At 45.0% G+C, this 25,727-nt stretch overlaps 2 protein-coding genes across 7 annotated transcripts in view; both read right to left on the bottom strand.

The window, feature by feature from the left end:
- Prss55 (serine protease 55) overlaps positions 1 to 15,381 on the bottom strand; it is a 65,314-nt gene extending 49,933 nt beyond the window's left edge. Inside the window, exons 1-2 of the mRNA XM_074055272.1 lie at positions 15,166 to 15,381; positions 5,094 to 5,178 (exon numbers count right to left, since the gene is read on the bottom strand). Coding sequence (XP_073911373.1) covers positions 5,094 to 5,172 — 79 coding nt within the window. The 5' untranslated portion in view covers positions 5,173 to 5,178; positions 15,166 to 15,381. The remainder of the gene's footprint in view (positions 1 to 5,093; positions 5,179 to 15,165) is intronic.
- A 167-nt stretch (positions 15,382 to 15,548) lies between these two features.
- Msra (methionine sulfoxide reductase A) overlaps positions 15,549 to 25,727 on the bottom strand; it is a 319,535-nt gene continuing 309,356 nt past the window's right edge. For 2 of the 6 annotated variants that reach the window (XM_074055267.1, XM_074055270.1), the window contains exons 6-7: positions 16,184 to 16,334; positions 15,557 to 15,865 (exon numbers count right to left, since the gene is read on the bottom strand). In XM_074055267.1, coding sequence (XP_073911368.1) covers positions 15,831 to 15,865; positions 16,184 to 16,334 — 186 coding nt within the window. In that variant the 3' untranslated portion in view covers positions 15,557 to 15,830. Of the gene's footprint in view, positions 16,335 to 25,727 lie in introns of all 6 variants that reach the window. The other 4 variants (XM_074055269.1, XM_074055266.1, XM_074055271.1 and 1 more) reach the window with 4 other exon arrangements.

Raw genomic sequence — 25,727 nt, 5'->3', positions numbered from 1 at the left:
ACACCCAAATGGTAAAGCATTTATTCTAGTGTGACCCTTAAGCTCAGAGCTGGCTGCAAATCCGCCTCAGAAGCTTTTCAAATAAAAAAAAAAAACATCACCTTCTCAACTTAGAATTCTGCGTCATTTGACACATAATTGGTAAGCCTCTGCTATGCTCTAGGAAGTCTTCTAGACGCTGGTGCTACAGCAATACCCCAAGAGAGGGACACAGAGTCTTGGGGAGTGAATGTTCTAGAGCACTGGGTTCACCTCCTCCCTAGTGATTGGATTCTCCTGACATTCTTGTGAACTTGAACAAAACATCAATCAGAATCTCAGCTGGAGCCTGGAACTTCTGCAAGGTGGAAAGTCTGTGGACTCTGCCTGAGATTGATCATGGATTCAGTCCTGGGGCTCTGGATTCTTGGGGGTCTTGAGAATCCCGTCTATGTCCTTCCCCCTCCCCACTCAGTCTAAATTTGGATTGTTCTCTAGGCCATCGAGAGGTCCCCTAGTCATTGAGGTAATGTGGGAGTGTGCTTGAGCTCAACCCAATGAACCACTTTAGGCTCAGGCCCCCTCTCCATTTGCTTCTTTTCTGGGTCAGGTCCTGGGAGTACTTTACCTATAAATCTCCAGAAAGTCAACCTTGAGCTAATTGACTGGAATAAGTGTTCCCGTGAATTGCCTCTTGTCACCAAGAACATGCTGTGTGCTGGGAATTCTGCAGGTGGAAAGGATGCCTGCCAGGTAAGGGCTTGTGCTCTGCTTGGGGAGGGTGACTGACCCCCCTTCTCTCCTCTGGGTAAGATACCACAGCAGTATCTTTTATTCATTTATTTGTTATGGGGCCACCATAACAAATGACCACAAACCGGGTGGCTTAAAACAACAGAAATAATTCTCTCACAGTTCCCGCACAAGCCCGAAACCCAGATGTGAGCAGGATCACGTTCCTTCCCCAGGCTTGAGGGAGGAGCCTTCCCTACCTCTCCTAGCCCTTGGCAGTGGCTCCTTGGCTTGTTGATGCCTCACCCCAACCTCTGCCTGGGTCTTCATACAGTCTTCTCTCCCATGTGTGATGCACCTCTGTTTTCTTACAAGGACACCAGCCTTTGGATGAGGGCCCATTTTAATTCAGTATGACATCATTTTACTGTAACTAATTACATCCATGAAGACCCTATTTCTAAAAATTTGGAGGCTACTTAAAAAGCTAAACATTGATCTACCATTTGATCCAGCAATACCACTCTTGGGGATATACCCAAAAGACTGTGACACAGGTTACTCCAGAGGCACCTGCATACCCATGTTTATTGTGGCACTATTCACAATAGCCAAGTTATGGAAACAGCCAAGATGCCCCGCCACCGACGAATGGATCAAGAAAATGTGGTATCTATACACAATGGAATTTTATGCAGCCATGAAGAAGAACGAAATGTTATCATTCGCTGGTAAATGGATGGAATTGGAGAACACCATTCTGAGTGAGGTTAGCCTGGCCCAAAAGACCAAAAATCATATGTTCTCCCTCATATGTGGACATTAGATCAAGGGCAAACACAACAATGGGATTGGACTTTGAGCACATGATAAAAGCGAGAGCACACAAGGGAGGGGTGAGGATAGGTAAGACACCTAAAAAACTAGCTAGCATTTGTTGCCCTTAATGCAGAGAAACTAAAGCAGATACCTTAAAAGCAACTGAGGCCAATAGGAGAAGGGGACCAGGAACTAGAGAAAAGGTTAGATCGAAAAGAATTAACCTAGAAGGTAACACACACGCACAGGAAATCAATGTGAGTCAATATCCTGTATAGCTATCCTTATCTCAACTAGCAAAAACACTTGTTCCTTCCTATTATTGCTTATACTCTCTCTTCAACAAAATTAGAGATAAGGGCAAAATAGTTTCTGCCGGGTATTGAGGGGGTGGGGGGAGAGGGAGGGGGCAGGGTGGGTGGTGAGGGAGGGGTTGGGGGGAGGGGGGAGAAATGACCCAAACATTATATGCACATATGAATAAAAATAAATAAATAAATAAAATTAAGCTAGAAAAAAAAATCCTATTTCTAAACTAGGTCATATTCTGAAGCCCCACATGGACCTGAATTTTGGGAGGATACTATTCAACCCAGTGCAGATGCTCTGTAATAAGAACAGATGTTCTGCTGTCAAAGTAGAGGATGAGAAGGCAGGGGCACAGTCTCACAAGTGGATGACCTAGCTTTCCTCAGCTCTTGTACTTACTGCCTGTGTGACCTGGGCAAGGGCCTTAACCCTCTGCTTGTGTCTTTTCCAATTACTTCAGTTATAAGATAGGAAGACTAAGGATTCCTACCTTCTAGGGCCATTAGAATTAAATGAGTTAATGAACAACGAGCCCTGGATTAGGTCTTAGCAAATGTCATCTATATTGCTTTCTTCACCATTATTTCTTACACCTGTTCCATCCCCAATAGTATGCACACTGCTGCCACAAGTGTATGAAAGCATTGTGAATAAGCTCCACGAGGGGGTCATTTCAGGTGGGGAAACTGAGGATTAGAGATGCTAGAAGTCTTGTTAAGAACACACCCACCAGCACTGTAAAAATTACAGACCTGGAATTAGAACAGAGGCATACTGACTCCTGGCAGTAGAACTATCTTTTGGGTTCTCCAAATCTAGGAACCCAGGCTGGCCAGCCCAGATTTACCTGGTCCAATACATGGAGAGCGAGAGCCACGTGTCAGGATTCCTTCCATTCACTTGGCCATCTTGCAGGAGAGGTACAGTTGTTATGAAAGTAAAAACTGAGCCTTAATGCTCTTAAGAAAATGCATTCACTCTGCTAAATATTCACACTGGGTCTGAACCAATGCCTGTTTGGCTCCAGAAATGTAAGACCCACTGTTCTGTGTGACATTGGTCACAAAGGTCCCTCATCTCCAGAGAAGTGGTTATAACTTCTCTTTTTTTTTTTTTTTAACAGTCCAGTGACTTCAGGGTATTTGGCAAATAACACTTTGGTTCAAAGGGAGTTAATAAGGCAATTCATCTGTGATAACAACCTGGTTTTTAAAAAAATATCAAATAAACGCATATCCCTTTTAAATAATTTTTTGCATTGGATTTGGATTTTTAGCAGACCATTGGGAGGTACATTTTGAGTGTCACATAACATTTTCAAAATAGAGCTTTGCAAACCATGAAACAATACGTACATCCTGATCCTATTTCTATAAAACAAAAATGGTGTATGCATACAAGGAGATATTAATAGAAGCCGCCCCTGCAGAGGCAGAATTAGAAGTGGTTTTCACTTATCTATTTGAATGGCTGGTGAAGAAAGTTCAAAGTGTGTAGCTAGAGGAAGTTTACCTCTTACTTTTCCCCAGGTGCACTCCCCAAAGGGAAAGCGCTGTACACAGGTGGTTTTGTTCTGGAAATATTCTTTTCATCCACAATCGTTTGTGTTTATGTATGTGTACTTATATAATTATGAGTATTTTTAAGTTTTTTTATTTTTGATTTTTTTCCTTAATGATTATACATTACTCTTTACTAGAACTTAAAAAACAATCCCAACAGTTTGGTGGCGTGAAAGTTACCATATTCTTCAATTTCCATGTCAATTATGTCTGCTCTGCTTACTTGTGCTAATTGGCAACTTTTTCTATGATGTTTTAAAATCTGTAAATTGTTTACAATGTAATGCTTTAAACCACAATGTAACATTTTAACACAATGTTGGCCTTTGTTTGCGTTTGGTATGAATCAGTTTGTGAACCTAGTATACTTAACCAATGACCTATTATGAGGCATCAGAGATTTTGCCTTTGTTTTATGTTTTGCTATTGTGAACAATACAGAAAGAAAAAAAGTGAGCTGGTAGAAAATGGATTTGAGGAGAAAAAGCAGGGGAAAGATTTGAAGATTTCTGACAAACAATAAAGTGGCAAAACCACTCCTTGGTACATCAAAATTAACACACAAGAATAGATGGTGATGATGGAGATTCGTTTTCCGACCCAATTGTCCCATTCAGGGCATCAGTTTGGTTTGCCATCTTTCCAACAGCCACAGTCATGTGACTGGAGAGCTGAATAAAAAGCCATCAACAAAAGTTCTTACAATTTATCAAATATATCATACTTAAGTTCATCCCCTCCACCATTCTCCTTTATCCCCGTCTCCCCCTATTCCTGGGATAGTTTCAACAGGTCTCATTTTTCCATTTACATACATGTGTACACAGTATTTGCACCACATTCACACCCCTTTCCCACCTCCTCTTCCCTCCCACTGGTACCAATCCCCCAGACAGGACCTGTTCCACCTTCCTGTTCTCTGATTTTGTAGAAGAAAAATAATGACATTTTTTTCTTGTTTAAGATAGCTACACAGGGAGTTTCCTGTGGCACTTCCAGCACAACAATTTTAATAAAAAGATGTCTTTCTGACAACAAACCAAAAGTTATGTTTTGTTAGTTTTATGATGTATGTGGTATATGTCAACTTTTTAAAATCTGTATGTTATTACTTATTTTCTTATTCTAAATAAATATTTGTTTTATCACTTAAAAAAAAGAGGTGTGCCATCAAAAGGCATTGTAAGTGCCTTTTGCCTTGTGCCAGCTACTGGCACCTTATAGGCTATAGGAGTAACTTGAGACTATTTCCACTCCTGAACAACTTTTCTCTCCTAGGGTGACAGTGGGGGGCCTCTGGTTTGTGACAAAAAGAAGAACAAAGACAAATGGTACCAGATTGGCATCGTTAGCTGGGGTGTGAGCTGTGGCGTTAAGGAGTTCCCAGGAATATACACCAAGGTGTCGAATTATCTGCTGTGGATTAACAAGGAGACCACGCAAGCAGGGAAGCCTTACGCACATGAGTCAGACTCCGGGTGCCTCTTGCTTCTCTCGCCTGGGGCCTTCTTATTCCTGTACTTTGTGATGCTTCTATTGCCTTGGTGATTAAACACCTTATTGTCTCCAAAACCAAGTGTGTTTCTCAGTTTGTGAAATAAAGATGAAGATGAGTGCAAGTTGGGAAGAGTGATTTATCAGATGAGTTGCACTTGAACTAATCATACAACTATAAACAGACATGGAACATACCTGGGGCTGGCTGCACAGACGACAGTTCACCTGGAACTTGGAAGCAGGTTGAGTCCTTTCCAAGGGTTCGATGGAACATCTCTAGCTGGAAGGAAATGGGGAGGGACCTCTGAGGCACGAGGCCACTCATTCTTCTCCTAAAAACAGGCATCTTTCCTCAACTGCCTTTGTCTTCCAAAGGGTCATGGAATAAGACTTTCAACTCCTCTCTGTCTTTATCTATAGCTTCATCTTGAGGTCAGCTAATTTGGTTTCCAGAAAGTTCTCTGAAACTTCACCTACTGAATAAGGGTTCTCTAGAGGAATAGGACCAGCATAATGAATTCTATATATATAATATATAAACTTATGAAAGGGGATTTATTGGATTGGCTCACACAACTAGAGGTTAGGCAGTTCAACAATGGCTGTTTGAAGGCTGGAGAGGCAGAGAACCAGCTAGCTGCTCAGTCTAAGAAGCTGGAAGCCGCAGAACAAGCAAACCAATGAGGCAACCCACAGAAGCTCCCTAGAGAGTTGCTGTTTGAGTCCATGTTGGAGAACCCAGAGTCTGATGTCACTGTCACTCAGGAAGAGTGGCGCTTGCACTTGCTACCTGGCTTTCCCTTGTCCACTTTTATTCCATTTGGGCCCCAGGCTATTGGTTGGTGGTGCTCACATTCAAGACAAGTCTTTCTCCCTCAGTTACTGCCCCTCAGTTCTCTGGAAACACCCTCACAGACACACCTAGAGGTGAGCTGTACTAACCTTAGGCATCTCTCAAGCCAGCCAGGTTGACAATCAAGTTCAACCATCACACTTGCCTTTGTTTCCATAGCTACCATCTGGTCCTGAGTCCTAATAAAGGCTGTTTTGCCTCTCAGAGGTCATGAGCAGCACAGTTCGATTCAGCACTGGGGGTGTCAGGCGGTGGGGCTCTGCCTCCATCACAATGTGCAATGTATGTGGTCAAACTTTCAGACACTTGTTCCAGACCTGTTCTAGACCTTATAATTGGAATAATATAGTAGATACTGTATGCACTACCCACCTGACCCTATTTTATTATTTTAGTGACTAAAACAAACATCATTGATTTATTTCGTTCTAATAAAATGCATTACCTTATCACCTCCTTGATATCGTCAGAAGTTTAGAATCTTTGATTTTCATTTACCAACCACCAGCCTTGGTGTTAATGCTATGCATTTTTACTTCTCTGAATATTTTAAATCCCAGAAGACATGATAGTCATGTCTTCATACAATCACAATTTATTTATCTTTTCCCTCACACTTATCTTTTATTTTCTTTCCATTCTGCAGGTCCTATTTTCATCTAGGATACCTTTTTTTCCAGAAGTACCCCTCTTCATTAGTCCTTTAATGAAAGCCTGTTGACAACAAATTCGTTTGCTCTAAATATTCTTATTTTCCCTTCAGTTTTTGCTTATTTTTTGAGACAGGATCTTAGTTTGTAGCCCTGGCTGGCCTTGAACTTATGATCCTCCTACCTCCACTTCCTGAGTGCTGGGATTACAGGACTGTGGCACTTCACCTAGCTTTAACTGTCATTTCTGAAGCTTACTTTTCTGTACTAGAACTCTAAATAGTCCCTTAAGTTTCTCTCATCACTTAAAAGATGTCATTATATTATTTTCTCATTCCCATTATTTCTGTTAGAAAGTTGGCCATCATTTTATTGTTGCTTTCTTGAAGGGGATGTGTCTTTTTCCTCCTGTCTTTGGTTTCCTGCCAGTTTGACTATGATAAGCCTAGTGGTGGTTTTCTTTGTGTCTCTCTTGCTTGGGGTTCTCTGAGCAATTGATACTTAGATGTTTTAAAAACTGCTCATTCAGTATTTGTTGAATATTGATTTTCTCATTTTCTTTCTCTTCCCTTTCCTAAGCTATCGTGATATGTGACAGATCTTAGGAGTGTGTCCCACTTATCTCTTAAGCTGTGCATGCTTCCTTTTTTGTTTTTTGGAAATTGACCTGTCTTCCAATTAATGAATCCTGTTTTCTGCTGTCTAATCAGTGGTGTGGGCCACCCAATTGGCTAATTACAGACATTACATTTTTCAAGTTCTACAAAGCCCATTGACTTCTATCATTTACAGTTCTTTTCTGAAGTTCTGAATCTTTTCATTCATTCTGTCCATGCTGCTTCCATCTATGTAACCTTTTAACAATGGTTAGTCTAAGCTCTTGTCTCCTCCCAATATCTGAGTCTTAGTTCCCTCTCTGTTCACAAACAAACATCTACACTGGAATTAGTAGGGTTTACATCATTTCTTTCCTATTATTGTACTTTCAACCTTTCTTTGGTCTTATTTTTAAAACGTGTGAGTAGCATATTATTGGCTTTCTGTTTTAATCCTTACTGGCAATGTTACTGCCTAGATTGTGTAGTTGTGTTTTCTTACTTCTTTGTGTAGTTAGTAATTTAAGATTTTTAAATTCTAATTATTTTAAGTAGTCAGCATTGCATATTTAGAAAAATAATAGTTTCCACATGTTCCCATCTTGCACCCTGAAAATCCCCGTTGTCCTCTGTGGACAAGTTTAGCTGGATGGTGGCTGGGTTTTCAGTCTGTCTTTCAGTGACCCTTATCTCCTGGGTATTATAAGTTTAAGTGAAGCTATGCTATGCACTGAAGTAGGATGGCCCAGGGGCAAGTGGGGACTGGACTCTGCCCCTCAGTGTGTCACACTGGGCAATCCACTAATTTCTGTTGGTTTCTGTTCCTTGGAATTTGAAGTAAGCTTTGTTTGATACAAACACCTATTCTCTATTCAATACAGCAAGACTCTTACAATTGCCCTGGGGAGCCCTGACCTGGATTTTGTTGGGTTGAAACAGGCCCTAATGCAGTGGACATTCCAAAAGAACACTGTGGCTTTCTGGCTACTGAGACAAATGGACAATTGTCTTCTGAAGTTATTTCATCAGTGCTAGGGTGAAAGGAGAATAAGAGGATGTGGAATTGGAAAGAGGCAAAATAAGCTGAGGACAGTCAAGGACAACTTTCTGTTTCCTTTGAATTACAAGGCCCAAGAGTCTGGGAGCTGGACAGCAAATTCCCTGAGCCCTTATGGTTCTGGGGACCAGCAACCACCTTGAGATACCACATAAGGCAGGTCAGGGACGTGCAGAGGGTGTAAGGACACAGAATGATGTAGCTGGAAGGACTGTGTCTATTTAACCCAGTTTAGGACTGACAGTCTGGTGGCTTGTGCTGCCAGAGAATACATAAACACAAACTGGGGGAGGACAGCTGAGCTATTTGGGACAGGAGACATAAAGAAATAGAAAGTTTTCCCTATGGATTTTAGCCTGTTTCTTTTTCTACTTCTGTATCTGAGCTGTGCCCTAATTCTCTCTTGTTACAACCCAGCTAGAGTATTTGAGCACAAGATGACAAAGACTCAGCTCCAGTTTCACTGATTCTGTCTGAACAGAGGGCTAAGGGCAGGCCCTTGACTTGTGCTTTCAAACGGGATTTGATGACACACTTGCTACTGTTTAGAATGAAGAGCTGAAACCATCTAAGAATGTTAGAGGTAGTTTCCACGTTGAGATGCTTCCTTTAATTTTTTTTTTTTGAGCATTCACATGGAATTCTGAATCTCCATCTAACCTCTGAGTTGGGACAAAGGGGAATGAAGGTCCTGAAATCAGATAAGAAAGACAAGTGTCCCAAACAGGGCCCAAATAGGTCAAACCAAATCAACCAGTTCCCTAACGAGGAAAGACAAGACCGAGGAGTAGGTCAAACTTCATTTTGCAAAAATTGCTCCGTAAATTAATAAACTACAAGCCTTACCACATGCAGCACTCAGGGCTAAGGACCTCACAAGTAGTGTCATTAATAACCCAGTGGGAGAAGTACTGTCACTGTCATCCACATTTAATACCATGTGCCAGATACTGGCTTTGATGTTCAGCGCCACCCAGGCCCTCCTAACCTCTTTCAGGATCACAGTAGCTGAAATCTTAGATTTTATTTTCTTCACTCTGTGGCATCATGGGTGGTAGATGAGTCCCTATCTGTGGCCTCCTTCAACTCGGTGTCCTGACGTCTTTGATGCCAATTTCTTTCTGTGGGAAAGCTGGTGAGATGGCCCCATGGTCTTGCCCCGTCTTGTCATTCTGTGACCCTAATGCCATCCCTTTCTCACAGTCCTTGTTTCCATTATTCAGACTCTTCTTGTCTCTCCAGTAATAAACCCTTGCAGAAAGGGTTGTCCTTTACGCAGACCTCCACATACACCTCTCCTGCAAGACAGTAACCCTGGCTCCTTTTTAAAGACAAGGAAACTCAAGTGCAGGTACCCATCTGCCTACCTAAAATGCCTCCTCCACACCCCACCTGGAATGGCTTTTCTGACCACCTTTGTTCTCAGGCCATCCTGGTCCTCTTTGCCAAACTCAGGGCTCAGGCCTTTCCCTTGACTTGATTCCCAGAAAACCAGATCCACTAGACAACTCCCCAAGGACATCTCTTCAGTTCCCACTTGTGGAGAGAAACCGCCCACCTTACTCTTCACCAAGGAGCTTCACTTATCTACCTGCAAGGCACATCACAGTTCTGTGGACCCATCACCCACATATCCACACATTTTACAATGCAGTGCTGTAAAGATGCATATGTTAGCATATATTAAAACATTTTTTGCCTTTTTTTTCTTCCAGTCATAAAAGAGATGAAAACATCTTGGTGAGTTCCCTGAAAGTGTTCTCAAGGCACTGCCTGTTCTACCTTGAAGATAAGAAGGACTTCCCTGAGACTGGGGAAATACCACGCAAAGGACTGGAGGGAACAAGTGTCAGAGCTCCCAGGAGCTAGGGGCCCAGCTAGGAGGTAGGGCCAGGAGTAGTTATTGCTTCCACTAAACGGGGTGGAAATCCTTAGAATTCAGACAGCATGGGGTGGGGTGCTCTTAATAGGTATCAATCTATCAATCCTAGATTAAAAGCTTCTCTGGTCCCACCTAAGAAAGCTTAAAAACATTCCCTTAAGGAATCGAATGGTTTCCAAGCAACATAACTGTGTTGCAGAATAAATTTCAAGAATACTCATAGGAATAAAAAAATATTTAGTAGTCCAACACACAAAATTCACAATGTCTCACACGTCCATCAAAAATGACCAAGTATGCATAAAGTGATCAAATAAAACCCACAATGAAAGTAATCAGCAAATCAAAGAGCTCCAGAAGTGAATTAGTAGACAAGGGCACTTAAACAAATATTATTAATGTACTAACTGTATCCAAGAAGGTGAAGATAAGGTTGAACATGTCTGTAGAGATGTAGAAAATGTAGCAAAGCCTCTAATCAAACATCAGAAGATGAGAAAATTAAGAGATGAAAACCACAATATCTAAGATGAAAAAAATCAAATGCCAGTCCCACCAAAAAAATTATAAAATGAAAAAAACTCCCATTGGATGGGAGTAATGGCAGATTAAATATTGCAAAAGGAAAGATGGTGTTTTTGAAGACATAGAGACAGAAAAACTGTAACTATCCCATGGAAAAGTTGGAGACAAAAAGGCTGAAAAAATTAACCAGGGTATCAATGGGTCCATTAGGTTTCCAAAAAAAAAAAATATTTAGAGATTTTAGTAGCAGAAAGCTTCCAAGCTTGATAAAAACAATAAATGCATAGATTCAGGAAGCTCAATAAAATCCAAGTATCAGAAATATGAAGAACACGACATCAGAGCACATCATAATTGTATTAGTTTCCAAGGGTCAGTGTAACAAGCTACCATAAACTGGGGCTCACAGTAGCACACATTTACTCATTCACAGTTATGGCCAGAGGGCCAGAACCAGGACGCACCAGGACCACACTCTCTGAAGGCTCAGGAAAGGATCCTTTCTTGCCTTCTCGTGGACTCTGGTGGTTGCCAGCAGTCCTAGGTGTTCCTTGGCTTATAGTTGCATCACTCCAATCTCTACCCCATCTCCACAAGGCATTCTTTCTGTATGTCTCTGTCTTTATAACATATAGTCCTCTGCATATGTTTGTGTGTCCAAATTTCTCTCATTTTATAGGGGCCTCCGTCATAGATTACAGCCCATTGTAGTCCAGTATAACCCCATCTTAACCTTATTACATTTGCAAAGATCCTGTTTCCAAATAAGGTCACACAGGTACCAGAGACTAGGAATTGGATGTATTATTTTGACAACACAATGTTACCCAACATAATCAAATTATTTGATTAAGGAAAAATCATAAAAGCAGGTAGTTGTGTGAAAAAAATACAGATCCATTGTGTACAGAGGAACAAAGATAACAGACTTTTCATTGAAAACTATGCAAGTCAAAAGGGAAGGAAAAGGAAAATGGAGCAGCATTTTTTAACTACTGAAAGGAAAAGATGTCAACTGGGAACATCATATTCAGAAAAACATGTTTGATAAACAAAAGTGGAATAAAGACTTTCTCAAACATATAGAAACAGAAAACCCATCACTAGCAAAACCACACTATAAAGAATATTAGGGCCAGGTGTGGTGATTCATGCCTATAATCCCAACTACTTAGGAGGCAGAAGTAGGAGGATCTCGTGCAAAGGCCAGCCTGAGGAAAAAGTGAGACCCAGTTCTAAAATTATGATGATGATGATAACTTAAAACAAAAAAGGACTGGAGAACTGTCTCAAGTGTAAGGCTCTGAGTTCAAACTCTAGTACCACCTACATATATATATCCAAGGGAATAGGATATGAATTAACCAAAAGAATAAACAGTGGAAATGTTTACTATATATACACGTAAAACAATTCTTCTTATTACTTAATATATTTAAAAAATAATTGGCTATTTGAAACAAAAATAACAATGTATCATGGAGTTTATGAATATAGAATAAATATATGCTAAAAATAGCATAAGGACAAGGAAGAGCGAAACTGAAGTATACTATTTTTAAGTACACAATAAATGAGGCTCTGTCAGTTGAAGTAGATAGTGATAAGTTAAAGATACATACTTATATACCTTAAAGCAACCACTAAAACAGTACAACAAAGAAATCCAAGAAACCAACAAAGGAGACATTTAAACTAAATGACATCAACTGTAAATAGCATAAACAACCCAATTAAAGGCCATTAGATTGACCCAAAAAGCGGAGTTCAACTCCACGCTGCATACGAGCTCACATTACCTACCAAGACACAAATTAGGCCGGAGGCATGGCTCAAGCAGTAGAGTGCCCGCCTACGAAGTGCAAAACCCTGAATTCAAACACCAGTACCACAGAACAAACAAGGAAATGAACAAAAAGGACACAAGTCAATAAATGTAAAAAGATGGAGAATTACACACCCTGTGAAAACCTTCTAAAGAAAGTCAAGGTGACCATATTAATATAAGATAGAGAGGATTTCAAAGCAAAGAATATTACTAGGGATAAAGAGGTTCCCTGCATAAAGGATGAATTCATCAAGAGGATATGAAAATATTTACCATGTATGCACTGGTGCCAGAATTTCCAAATATATGAAGGAGGCTAACAAAACTGTACAAAGAAATAGACAAATGCACAATTATGGCTGGAGATTTCAACGTATCTCCCTTAATTGAGAGACCAAGTGGACAGAACACTGCTAAGGAGAGAGAAGACCTGAGTGACGCCACCACCAACGTGACTTACTGGCATTTATTCCACCAACAAGAGCAAAATATGCATTGGTCTCTCGTGCCCACGAAACTCTTACCACAGTAGCTCACATTCTGGCCCATAAAAGAAGTCTTAATAAATTCAAAAGCCTTCAAGACAGACATTTTTTGACAACAATGGAATGAAATTAAAAGTTGATAACACATCCACAAACATTTGGAAACCAAACAACATGTCCTAAACAACCTGTAAGTCAAAGAGGAACTCAAAAGAAAAATGAAAAAGTATTTTGAACTAAGTGGAAATGAAAACACAACCTATCAAAATTGTGGAGATGCCATGAAACAGCAGGGAGAGGGGTAGAGACTTGAAGAAGTAAAAGTCTCTATGTGACAATGACCTTGCTACCTATATAGAAAATTCCATGGAATCCACAAAAAAAAAGAGACTAGAGTTAAATAACAAGTTAGCATGGTGGCAGTCTACTGGATCTCTTCTGGATCAATGTGCAAAAGTCGATTGTATTGGTATAATTGTACTTACAGAATTCTGAACAGAAATTGAATTTATGTAAAAACAATACATTAACAAATCCATAAAACATGAATGACTTGGGGACATAGCTAATAAACAATGTGCAAGACCTGGACACTGGAAACTATAAACCACTGTTAAAGAAAATTAAATAAACTTATTTAGTTAATTACATGGAAAGCCATATTGAGTTCATGAGTTTCAAGATACCATATTAGTAAACTTTAAATTCTACATTTGAATAGGTCTTATTTTTAGTAACATATAATAAGGTCAACAAATCCAGAGATGGCTGCCACTAAGAAGATAGTTTGTCACTCACAGGTCCCAGAGAAGGGAGTGTGCCATTAATGGAAGGGCCACCTGGAAAAACACTTGGACTCAGCAGGGGCCAGGAGAAGACGGGACAAGAGTCTTTATTGTGGTTTCTAGGAAGGAGTGAATGAGGCAGCACAAGCAGGCTAAGCAGCTTCAGGATTGGCTGGTGTGAATATTTCAGTGGGCTCTGGATTTAGGGGCTGTTCCTAGTTATTGGGTACCAGACCTGAGGTGACGAGAGCAAGTGGAGAGTCACCAGGATTCAAAGAGCCCCATACAGGATGTGGCTGGGGGTGTGAACTCTGGATTAGTTATTTGTATCTGGAAAACACACCTTCAGGCAGAGGGCTCTGCTAGGAAGAGGAGGGAGGCAGAAGGTCAGGTCAAGGAGATTCAGGCAGATCATGGGGTTGAATGAGATGAGGCATGTCCACATATGTTGATGTTAAAGCGTCAAGTTTACAGAACTAGAAACATGGTTAATACACATGATGCATCCTGGGACTGGGGAAATAGCTTCAGGCTTATGATTCAGACACCTCCTACCCCTGTGACCCAGTCTTAGAACGACCTCTCTGTCCTTATAACCTCCACCCTAAACAGTGAGCCCTGGTGGCATTTTAGAGGCAGTCTGCCATAGCTCCAAGGAGACTTGGGGGTCCAGCCCACTTCCCCAGGCAGAGCTAGGTTGGTAAAGACCCCACTTCCTTCAGCAGAAGGTTTAGGGAAAGGTTCAAGGAACCCTTGAAATGGTTCAAGGTCTTTTCCCAGGGAACCTGGCCTCCTGGTCATTTATCATTTTGTTCTGTACAGATCATACATGGTGGTCCAAGCTTTGCCGCACTCAAGATGTGACACACATCTACACTTTCCTGGAAAAGTGGCTAACCTTGCCCGTCACTTTCCAAATTCTTTTGTTCCTCCTACAACCAGACCTCTGGACACGGGGAGCAGGTGTTCACTACTCAACTCCCAGCCCCGCCCCATTCTCTCCCTAAATGCATTCAACTGGTTCCATGGCCTCAGATGTCATCTCTTTGCTGACAAATGTTAATTTTCTCCATCTCAGATCCCTTCCAACTCCAGGCCCTCACCAGGAGCTGCCTCCTTCCCATCTCCACTAGGATGCCAGGAAAATCTGTTCATCTCCACCCAAGGCCCATGCCCTCACAAGTCAGCAACACCAAAATCCATCCCTGTGCCCAGGTTAGAAAATGAGAGAGACTGGTTTGAAATTCCCTAATGGATCCCCTGTGAGCTGGCTATGCCCACCTTGCCCCGCTCTCTCCCCAGTGGCTTCTCCTGCATTCCTCAGGCCCCACCGACCTTTCTGTCTCTCAATTCTTCCCTGACCAGCTGTACTTCCAGTTTTTCTCTTGGAAAGCTTTCTCTTCACCTGCAAAGGGCAGTGCTGATAGCCATGTGTCAGTCGGTACAACTGACCCCACGCATGAGTTCTCAGTGTGCTGCCACCTGCAGACATCTGGACTATTTAGACCATTCACTCCCAAGTTCACCACTGCGAAGAAGCCATCCCTGGCCCACCTGGCTGAGACAGTCCTGCGTGTAGCTGCACAGTCCAGGCCCAGCGCCTTACCTCATCCTGCTCATTTTCCCAGCGTCCATCAGGGCCTGAAACCAGCTTATATATTCATCTGCACGTGCTTATGGCTGATGGCCCCAACTCCTTGTCTTAAATAGAAGGTTCTTCAGGGCAGTGATGGAAGGTGTCTGTTCTAAGTACAATTGTCCCTGACAGGACAGATGTGGCAGGCACTTGAAAAATGACTGTTACTACTAAAGTTGCAAGGATCTAGAGGTGTACAGATTTTCCAGATTTTTTAGTCATAATATTTTTCATTGAAAGTAAAATTATTATGAACCTTTTTACCTCCCTACCTGTCTTAGAGCTCTTGCAAATACCCTTCCTAAACAAGGAGAAGACAAGGAGACACCAGGCAGTTTGTATTATTGAACTGTAGATTTTTATTAGAACAAGCATTTCTCATAGCTACAGGCAAAGCATTAGAATTCATTAAGGTGACTCACATTTTTTCTTTGCACAAAGAGGATTGGGAAGGGAGAGAAAGACCTTTACACACATCTGTGCTCAGCAGAGCAAAGCATTTCAGTAAATGATTAATTGAAGCTGTGAATGCTTGTGAACTGTAAGGCACTGGGGGCAGGAGGGCATATGAGGTGGGTAGGACACAGACCAAGGATCCCAATGTCCCCATGGCCCTGTCCAGCCATCTCCCAGATTCATTCCTTAGCTTCCTTGGCCAGCACCCACAGTCCTAGAAGGACAGAAACAGGGTTTTCATTATTGCCATTTAGACCCTAAATAATCCAGAAAATTTCATGCTTGACTCCCATCCTAGCTTATTCAAAAACAAATTACATTTTTATCAACTCGCCATTGCACTTCCTAAAAATCGAAGCTCAATGCAAGCCAGATTTTTATTAATGCCTTTATGCTATGTGGACTTCAAAAAGCCACTGATGTGAATCACAGAAACATCATCCTATTTGGTGACAGTGTTTTCACTGGCGCCTCCAGGGTCCACCGTGCAAAATACTAATTTCTCTGCCATGGAGAAATTATTTTTTAATACCCAAAGGACAGGAAACTCCTGTGCCCCCAAGGCCGCAGTAGCCATCTGGGTTCTTGCTCAGGTATTGCTGGTGGTAGTCTTCCGCATAGTAGAAAGTCTGTCTCTCCCGGACGTCAGTGGTGATGGGGCCAAAGCCATGCTCTGAAAGAACCTGTGGACAAAGAAAGATGGATTGACTGACTGATTGATTTTAGGACTCCATGGCAGCTCCTGGGGAGCAGCGCGGGGTGGCAGGCAGGAGATTTCTGGCTTCATGTGTTAGCTCTACCTTCCCAGCTGGGGGATTTTCAGTAGGTACTTGCTTCCCTCTGCCAGGGTAGACTGGATTTGAAATGAGTTTGCTGTCAGGTTTTGGACTCTGTAACTTAATCCCCACCCACTGCTCCCCAACTGGTGCTGGGGCTCAGGTTTGTACCCTGAGTGTCTGCCAGAAACTAGCCCCAAAGATCCTTAGGGAAACAGCCACTGAGCAGGCTCCCCGGTTGCCTTGAGTAAGGAAGGCTAAGCTCCCTGCAAGGAGTCAGGCAGGGCCGTGTTGGGAGAGATGGGCAGTGGGCTGCACCTTGGGCAGGGGCTTCCCCTGCTGCCCTGGCACACTCGGGCTGAAAGAGGGTCCTCTCTGTGTCTCTGGGGAGCTGGGCATCTGTGGGGTCTGTGCTCTGAGCTCTGGCGAGGAGCCTGGGGAGCCAGGGCAGGGAAGGACATGGCCTGAGAACCCGTGTTAGCCCATCGCCACCCTCCATGGCCCAGCTGAAGTCCTGGAGGCATCTGCTACCAGGGGAGGAAGCCATCAACACTAGTTGGGGGAGGACAGCAGAGCTATTTGGGGCAGGAGACAGATTAGGAAGTAGACGGTGCTCCCTATGGATTTTAGCTGATTCTTTTCCCTGTTGAATTTCAGCCATGCCCCCATTCTTTCTTGTTGCAGGCTGCTTGAGTATTTGAGCATAAGGTGACAGAGATTCAGCCCCAGAACTGACTGCATTTGGCACAGAGCTGCAGAGCCAAGCCTGGCACCTGGGGTAGGAGGGTGCTGACCAGACTGTCTGGTGGTCTGTCTGAGAGGAAATCCAAGCCCCTGGTCTGCCAGGCACAGTGAATCCAATATTTGTACTCAGTATGAGTCACTGCTTCAACCCTTTCACCTTTCCCTGAATTTCTGCTCAGCCCCCTGAGCCAGAATGAGGCTGATTCAGGATCCTAAAGCCATGCATGTTGGGAACAGTAAGGAACACAGCCTCTCCAAGGCTGACGATTGGACCAGACAGCTCAGAGGCATCCAGTTTTCTTGCAGGGGTTAGAATGAAAATAAGGAACCATTCTAATGTCAGTTTTGACTTTATTTTTTTTTTTGTAAACTAGCAATTATTGAAGACTTACCATATGCCATGCTCTGAGCAAAGATTTCACACCTGTTAATTTTAGCCTCACAACAGCCACAGGAAGGAATTTCTATTATTATCACTCATGTTCAAAAGCGAGTGTCAGATTGTGTGCCTTGGTCCCTGTCACCCTCCCTTGGCCTAGGGACAGCAAAGGCAGAAAGCTGGGCTACCACCCTTCCCAGGTTCTACTGCCAGCAAGGGCCCACTGTCCATTGTGCCAATGAGTGAAACCGGTAGCTGAGTGCAAGGAGAGGCCGTTGGCAAGGTGGAGCTGTGAGGATGGGACAGGTATCTGAAGAGCACACACCTGCAATCTCACCAGCTCCTCCTGGTCACCTCCTGACGGTCACTTGCTGTTAGGGTGCAGACAACTAAAACCTTCGGGCAATGATGATGATAGTGATTTCTGTAACTTCTTGGTGTCCTGAAACCTAGCGATGTTTCCTCCGGTCCCCCACCTTCCTCTAACAGCCCTTCTAGTGTTTCTGTGAATGTTGAATTCCCTTTGTAAAATTCTTTCTGCTTGAAATACTTTGAACACTTTCCATTTGCATGACTGAATCCCTGCTAACCTGGTACTGGAATCATGTTCAGAAAACAGAACCTCCGTGTGGATTAGATCCTGGGAGTGGTCCTGGATCTGGCTAGATTCAGAATCAAAAGTGACCCCATTGTGAGTGGATGGGCCAATGTCCCCAGCGTGCAGTGACAACACAGGCCCATAAGTCATCCCCCATGTCTGCCTGGGAAGGTGTGCCCACCGAGGGAAGGCTCTGGACTTAGGGCTTGGTGGGAAGGGAAATTCGGGTGGGGTGATCAGTGTGAGGTCAGGGGTGTGCCAGCTGCTTCAGGAGTGCTTGTAGAAAAGAAAAAGCCAAGGTCAGGACTTGACATTTGTGGCCCAAGGCAAGTTAAGAGAACCAGAGAACGTCTATGATTGATTTAAATCATCTCTGCAATCTGTATCCAATACCAAGTAAAAGCTTGTTCCGCGAGGTTCCAGACTTAGAACGCAAGTGAAATCCACTCCTTCCTAAGTCTACAGCCGAGAGCTATGAGATCTCTCTCCACCCTCAGAGAGCCCAGCGCTCCCTCTGCAGCTGTCCTGCCACGGGGACACTCACCTCCCTCCCTCCTGCCCTCAGGAGGGGTCTCCTGTTTGACCTCAAATGCTTCCCCATTGTGGTCAAAGGTTTGAACGGCTGTTCTGTCCCCCTTTAGGCCCAGGCCTCCCAGGTTGGCTAGGCTCTGCTTTCATTGAGGGTGGACAGCCCCTGGTCTCTCCTCACACACTGCTGGTCTGCCTCCTCTCCTTCACAAATGGCTGTCCCTGTTAGCGCAGGAGGCCTCCAGAAGCTTCCCTCAGCAAGGCTGAAGGAACGGGGCCCTCTCAGTGCCTCTCCCACCCTCACAAACCATCCAGGTCACGGGTAGCATCCTTGGGGAATAGTGGAAAGGTGGCAGTACCAGGCTCCACCACAAGATGGCAGGCACTCCCCTCCTAAAGCTCCATGAACCAGGCGAGAGCAGCGGGAGATTGCAGGAGCCTTGGGGCTGTCCCCTGGTATGGGGACAGTACTGGCAAGAAGGTTGCTGGGTTGGCTCAGATCTGCAAGGCATGAAGCCTCCTTGCTGGTCAAAGCCCTGGGTCTGACTCCTCCCTGACAGCCCCAGGGCTAGGCCCACCAGCCTGAGCCCTTTCTTGGGCATGTGCTTCTGCCAGGACCAGGTCCACAGAGGAGCCACCTGGCCTCACCCCATCCATGTGCCCATCTTCCACTCTTACTGACCCTGAAACAGCTATCTCAAGGCTTTTGTGGATATTTTGGTTTTAGGCTTTTTTTTTTAAGGGGCTGTAAATGATGTCCTAAGATAACCCATGTCCTGGCTCAGGACATCTCTGAAAGGTCACCTAATGGAAGTGATCAGTGATCAGACTCTTACTCTTTTCATTTTCGTGTCGGAAGTAGCTTTTCTGTCTGTCAAATGGGCACAACCCCCAGCTAATCACTCTAACCCAAGGATGTGACAGGCACAGAGGTGCATAGCACTCTGTTGTATGTGCCCCCAAGTCCCCATGATGGGCGAAAGCTGGCTTGCCCATCCTGCCGTCCCTCCTGAAGGCATCCCCAGTCAGCCCTCCCACTTCTACATCTCAGCACCTCTACGAAAGGGAGGTGGCCTTGACAGGCTGAGGTAGAGCTCCCTTCCTCCAGGCCTCATCACCCCAGGCCCCAACAGGCGGTCTCAGACCCAGCCCCACTGCAGAGACTAGGAAGTGGCCAGGTCATGCTTACAGATGGGCACAGGTGCTCACAGCAGCCCAGACACGTGGAGCACCAGCAGGTGCTGCTTGAAGTGTGTGCTGAGCCCCAGTCCCCAGTGCCTGTCTCCAAGGGCAGGGTTCTCAACGGGCTTCCACACACTCTGTTCCATGGAAGCCTAGCAGTGATGAGTTCGGCGTATCATCGTGATTCTTGTTTCACATTTGAGGACAGTGAAGCCTAGGAAGGGGAGCCTTGTCTGAAGGCCCTCATTAGTAAGCAGTGGAGCAAGGCCAGGGCCCATCTCCTGACTTTTCTTCCCTTAGACAAGGGAGCTCGTTATTCAAAAATATGCCAGAGGTCTAGCTATGGATCACCCTAGATTTGAATCAGACTGCCCCCGCCACACCTGCTCACGTCCCTGGAACTCAGTACACGTGGCCTGTACTTCACAGGCCATCACAACATAAACTTGTTCCCATAGAAACACACAACCAAATATTTGCTTATAATTGCTTAACCGTTTTTAAGAGTTCAGTTTGGTGGGGTTATGTGGATTTGCAGATGTGCTCCATTCCCACCGTCCACCTGCAGAACTTGCTGATCATCTCAACCGAAACTCTATCCCCAATAAGTCGTACGCTCATCCTCTCCCAGCCTCCGGCAGCCCCCTTCAACTTCCAGTCTATATGAATTGGACCACTGTAGGGACGTCACGTAAGTGAAAACAAGTCTCTGGGGATGGGTATATTTTACTTAGCATGAGGCCATCCATATTCATCTCCTTTTTTAAGGCTGAATAATATTCCACTTAGGTATGTGTCAAATGTTACTTATGCAGTTGGTCTTCTTTTCATAGTTGTTTTGGCCATCAAATAATACACTGGATCTGATGGCTCACACCTGTAATCCCAACTACCCAAGAGGCAGAGGTAGATTACGGCTGGAGACCAGTCCCATTAAAAGTTACTAAGATCTTATCTAAAAAACATGTCAGGTGTGGCGGTGCCTGCCTGGAATCCTAGTACTTGTGAGGGGGAGGCAATCTCAGTCTGAGGCCCACCTCAAGCACAAGTGCAAGACCCTATGTGGAAAAAAAAAATGCAAAATGGCAGGAGGCAGGCTAAGTTGTAGAATCTCCTTCAGCAAGCACGAGGCCCCGAATTCAAACCTCAATACCACCAAAATAATAATATTAAGAATACACTGGGACAAAGCAAGCACACCCTACAACAGACACTTGCGTAGTTCCTGCTCTGTCTGTGTCCACAGTCCCCTGCTAAGATGCTGAGTTCTCTAAGAACGACGAAAGGAACAATAGTGAAGGGTCTCCCTCCTGACATGTGCTCTACTTTTCCTTCTCTTGCCCACCTCGGCTGACCCCACAGACCGGTGCTTTATTATAAAGATGGAGCACTTGTAAGAAGCCCCCGTGAGGGCTACTTACCCTCCACTTAATTCCACAGGTTTCCTGAGTCACACCTGATGTCAGAAGGCATCAGAAGACAAAGCGGAGTGCCAGGAAGGCGGAGTTGGCATCTGAAATGCCAGGCTCAGAGAGCATTTTCTAGTGGATGCCAGAGGAGGGGGATGCAGGGCCCCAGGACAGTGGACACAAGTCTTAGTGTCTTGTGTCTTTTGCTACACTAGCCATCCTGCAGGGCTGGGGGTGGGGCCGTGTTGTGATGTTACCCACAAGGAAACACAAAGCAGTGAAGACTCTTGCTCAAGATTACGTGCCAGGGACTTCTTGGTGAGTTGGGACAAGGACCCAGGCTTCCCTGGCTCTGGACCCCATGCTCTTTCCCATAAAGGCTATCCCCAGAATGGGGGACTTCAGGGGAAGTAAGCCCCCAGGGAACTAAGCATGCTAGAGGCGCAAAAGTTTGCTAGAATCCCACAAGAACCTTGCACTGGCCAGATTGCCAGAGGCTCACACCTGTAATCCTAGCTACTAGGGAGGCTGAGCTCAGGAGGATCAAGTTTCAAGGCCAGCCCGGGCAAATAATTCACAAGACCCCATCTTCAAAATAACCAGTGCAAAATGGACTGGAGTTGTGGCTCAAGTGGTAGAGCGCCTACTTTGCAAGCGTGAAGCCCTGAGTTCAACCCCAGTCCAAAAAACTAAAAGCAATCTTGCACCAGAGCGCTACAGAGCAGGGGCTTGACTCTGGAGACACGTGTGTGCGTGTGGGCACACCTGCAAGACAGGAGGGGACTTCATAGGCACAATTATGGGAGTGTGTACCACATCCGTGTGCACACAAGTGCCTCTGAGGATGTTGCGTGACACATTCAAACCTCACCGTTTTGGTTTGCTTTTGGATTTGAGGTAGAATCTCACTATGTAGCCCAATCTGGCCTCAAACTGTGATCCTCCTGTCTCAGCCTCCTGAGTTCTGGGATTACAGGCACACATCACCACACCTTGGATTGACCTATAGACTCATTTTACTTTTCAGAAAGTATGTCATTATAAAGAAGAGCCATTTGAAGGCACGATAGTGGTTCTTAACATCTTGGGACAAGGGTTTGGCTTGAGAATCTAAAGAGAACTGTGTATGCTCCTCACTATCAAATTCACTATCAAATATTTGCTCATAATTCCATAGGCTTCTGTGACCTTCTGGAGTCTAACATGACTCTGGTATCAGAGCCTTAAGGTGGGGCCTCCCAATCCAAAGACATCACAGCAGCTGCCCATCCCCTAGCAGCCACCACTCACAAGGGTCCTGAAATGTGCAGGTTCATCCAATTATCCGTAAGCATTTTTTAAGACAAATAGCCCTCATTTTGATCACAATTTGAAGATTTCCCTTGGCTAGGAGAGCCAGCCATGCTTGCTAGAGGGAAAGTCACCAGGAAAGGAAGAGGAAACCTACAGTTCAAAATGCAGTGGTTTCCTATCTTTGCAAGCCTCGTGAAGTATGATCCAAGCAAACCCCATCTCCTCTACCCACCAAGAGAATTTAGGCTTAGGCTTAACTGTTGGGGTTTTTTGGTTATTATTTATAAAATGTATATGTGCATTTCATTTTATTTTATCATTTTTAAAAACATTTCAATGATATGAAATTCATTTCCTAGAACAAAAGTCCAAGTTAGGATTCTGAGCCCATAGGAAATTGGGATTTGACTTCTAAGAGCTCAACCTGAAATATCCAGGTCTGCATTAGAAGAAAAGATCCCGCAGGACAGGAAGGAGGGGCGTGGAAGCTATTTCTCAGTCTGCCCTCTAGTTGCAGCAGGGAGCTTGTACCAGGCACATCACCTGATTGGTTTCTCACCTTCTCTCTCTGATGGGGTGACCACTTCAGGTCCTTCTATGTAATTCTGGGCTATGTTTCTGACCTGCTCACACACATGCACACACACCATGCAGATTTAGTAAGCCCAGCCAGTGCCAATGCCCAGGTCAGCACCATTACTTCCTGGGCAGCTTCTTACTGACCAAAATGTCAGAGAAAAGCTATGAAATGACTGGTATGACTTTTAAATAAAACCACCAGAAAGAATACCAACTATCCTGGGCTAAGCAGAGATGCCTGCATGTCTGGGGCACACAGCAGGAGTGCCAGGGCACAGGATAGCCTGCCCATGGTAAGTCACTTGTCTGCAACCCCAGGGACCCCAAATCCACAGGAGCTCTGGTTCTGGAAGGATGGAGCTGTCCCTTGTGAGTCAATCAATAGTATTGGCAAAGAAGGAGGAAAGGTGGAGGAGCAAAAGCTCCCTTCACCTACGTGACAATGACAGGAGAGTGCTCTGATGGGGCTGACACCCTTGCAAGGCCCAGTCAGAGAGCTCACTGACCCTTCCTGGCCTTGTGGACTGACAGAGGGAAAGTGGAAAAGGAGGTGGCACAATTAGATCTAATTTGATACATTTAGAAGACCTGCTTATGCAAATTTCGGACTTGGGACATTGCTGTGTTCCTGTGCTGTGTCCTTCCCCAGCTGCAGTTTTGTCACACAGTTAATGGCTTTCATTATCCATTCCTCTGTGTCCCCTTCACCCTTGAGGTAAATCAGTGTCTTCTGACCCACAAGGATATGCCTCTTGGTTTGCAATGCAAAATGATGACGGATCTACTGGTTGTTTCTCTGTGGAGAAGGGGTGGGGGAGGAGTTGAGCTTGCTCACGTGACCAGTAAGTCTTCAAAGCTCCTCAGAGTGTGGACAGTGGCCACTGCTTGCTCAAAATGCAACCTCTGGGCCCCTCTCCAGACCTACTTAATGGGACTCTGCATTTTTAAATGGCCCTCAGGTGACCAATGTATGCCTTACAATGTGAGAAGCTGTGCCCCATGGGACCAGTGTGGTAGACTGTAGTGGTCACCAAAATGAAGTCAGTCTGCCCACATGACTTGCTTTGGCCAATAAACTGCGAGTGAAAGTGACTTCCAGTTCCCAGGCAGAAGCTGTCAAGGTACCCTTTCCTCCCTTTGCCAGTGACTGACAGTGTTCCTGCTAGTGATAGCTCCCTAGTTAGGGCCTGGGGAAGGAAGACAGCAATCAGGGAGCAGAGCCCCTAAACAGAGTATCTCATCTCCTCATTTGCTTTTCCCTGGTTTGGGTGCAACGCTGAAAGGCCACGGAAGACATGTGCTGTCCCCCGAGCCTGTGGTCTCTGCAGCTCTCCACTGTTGCCCAGCTACCCTTAGTAATGGTTAAAGTGCACCATGCTGGCAGGACAATGACAGACACCAAGACAACCCCAACCTCGGGGGCTCTGCAGAGCTGCCAGCAAACACAGGGATGGGCTTGGTGCCCAAGGAGTCTGTTGTGCTTAGTGCTGGGGGGACGCCGCAGGACTGAGGAAGAGAAAATTCCCAGTGGTCCAGGAGCTGTGGCTTAGGGAGAACCCAGGTCATATGATGAAGCTGTATTAGCCCAAGAGTCCACTCCTTAGCTAAAATGTGACCAAAGGAGAGTAACTGGGGTCTGGGAGCTTGCTGGGACAGGGTCCATAATTCCAGTCCAGCACGACTCAGAAAGCACCCACTGAGCAGAAAAGAGGACCCCTGTCCATTAGGAGGTCAGACTTTGACTGAGGGAATGTTCCTGAATGTGGGAGGTGCAAAGAGCTCTTTGAGGGTGAGGAAGATGCATCCTTAGGAGGTAGATGTTCACGTGGTAGTCCTGAGGGCACTAAAGGTCTGCTCTGAGAAGAAGGAACCCATGTCCAAAGGCGGGGAGGGCAAATGTGCCAAGCTGGCACATCTGAGTTCTGGAAGGTCTGGAGAGGAAGGAGGACAAGCCATGACACCATCAAGGATAAACTGGAAGGGTAGGGTCAGGGTGAGGGGTCCCAAGAAGATAGGGACTGGGGGCCAGAGAACAAAGAGGGGTGCAGAGATGGAGGCCTCTGGAGGCTCCAGCTGTGGTCTATTTGTGTGCCCCATTTAGGTAACCCAGACATGTACTGTCTGTTCCCCATCCCCTGCAATCACAATTGCATGAAAGGACACTTGGTAGCAGTAAAGAGGTCACCTAAACCCAAGCAAAGGTGCCTCTGAGGCTCACCAGCTGGCTTACAGTGAAGGTAGGGACCAGAAGAGGGAGTGACCTTCCTCTGTTTCCCCATTACTTCCAGGTTTGCCCCATCTCCCCAAACCTTCCAAAAGCCAAGCATTCCTGGGCCTGGGTGGGGGAGAGATTCAGGGCTGGGCCCTGGCCAGCTGGAAGGAGGGATGAGCTGTAGCTTCCTGCAGGGCATAGGCAGAAAAGGAGGAGGAGAAGAAGGAGGGGGAGGAGGGGGAAGGGAGGAGGTGGCTCCAGTAGCTCATGGTCCAGATAGGCCGTGCTCCCTCCACCTCCACCTCCACCCACATGACTGTTTAGGATTGAGGATTTCTCCTGATTTCATCTTTCCTTTGAGGTTTGGTTGTGAGAA

Source organism: Castor canadensis, chromosome 14 (assembly GCF_047511655.1).
Source record: "Castor canadensis chromosome 14, mCasCan1.hap1v2, whole genome shotgun sequence".
In the NCBI taxonomy this organism is placed as follows: Eukaryota; Metazoa; Chordata; class Mammalia; order Rodentia; family Castoridae; genus Castor; species Castor canadensis.
This window is presented reverse-complemented; position numbering and strand designations above follow the sequence as displayed.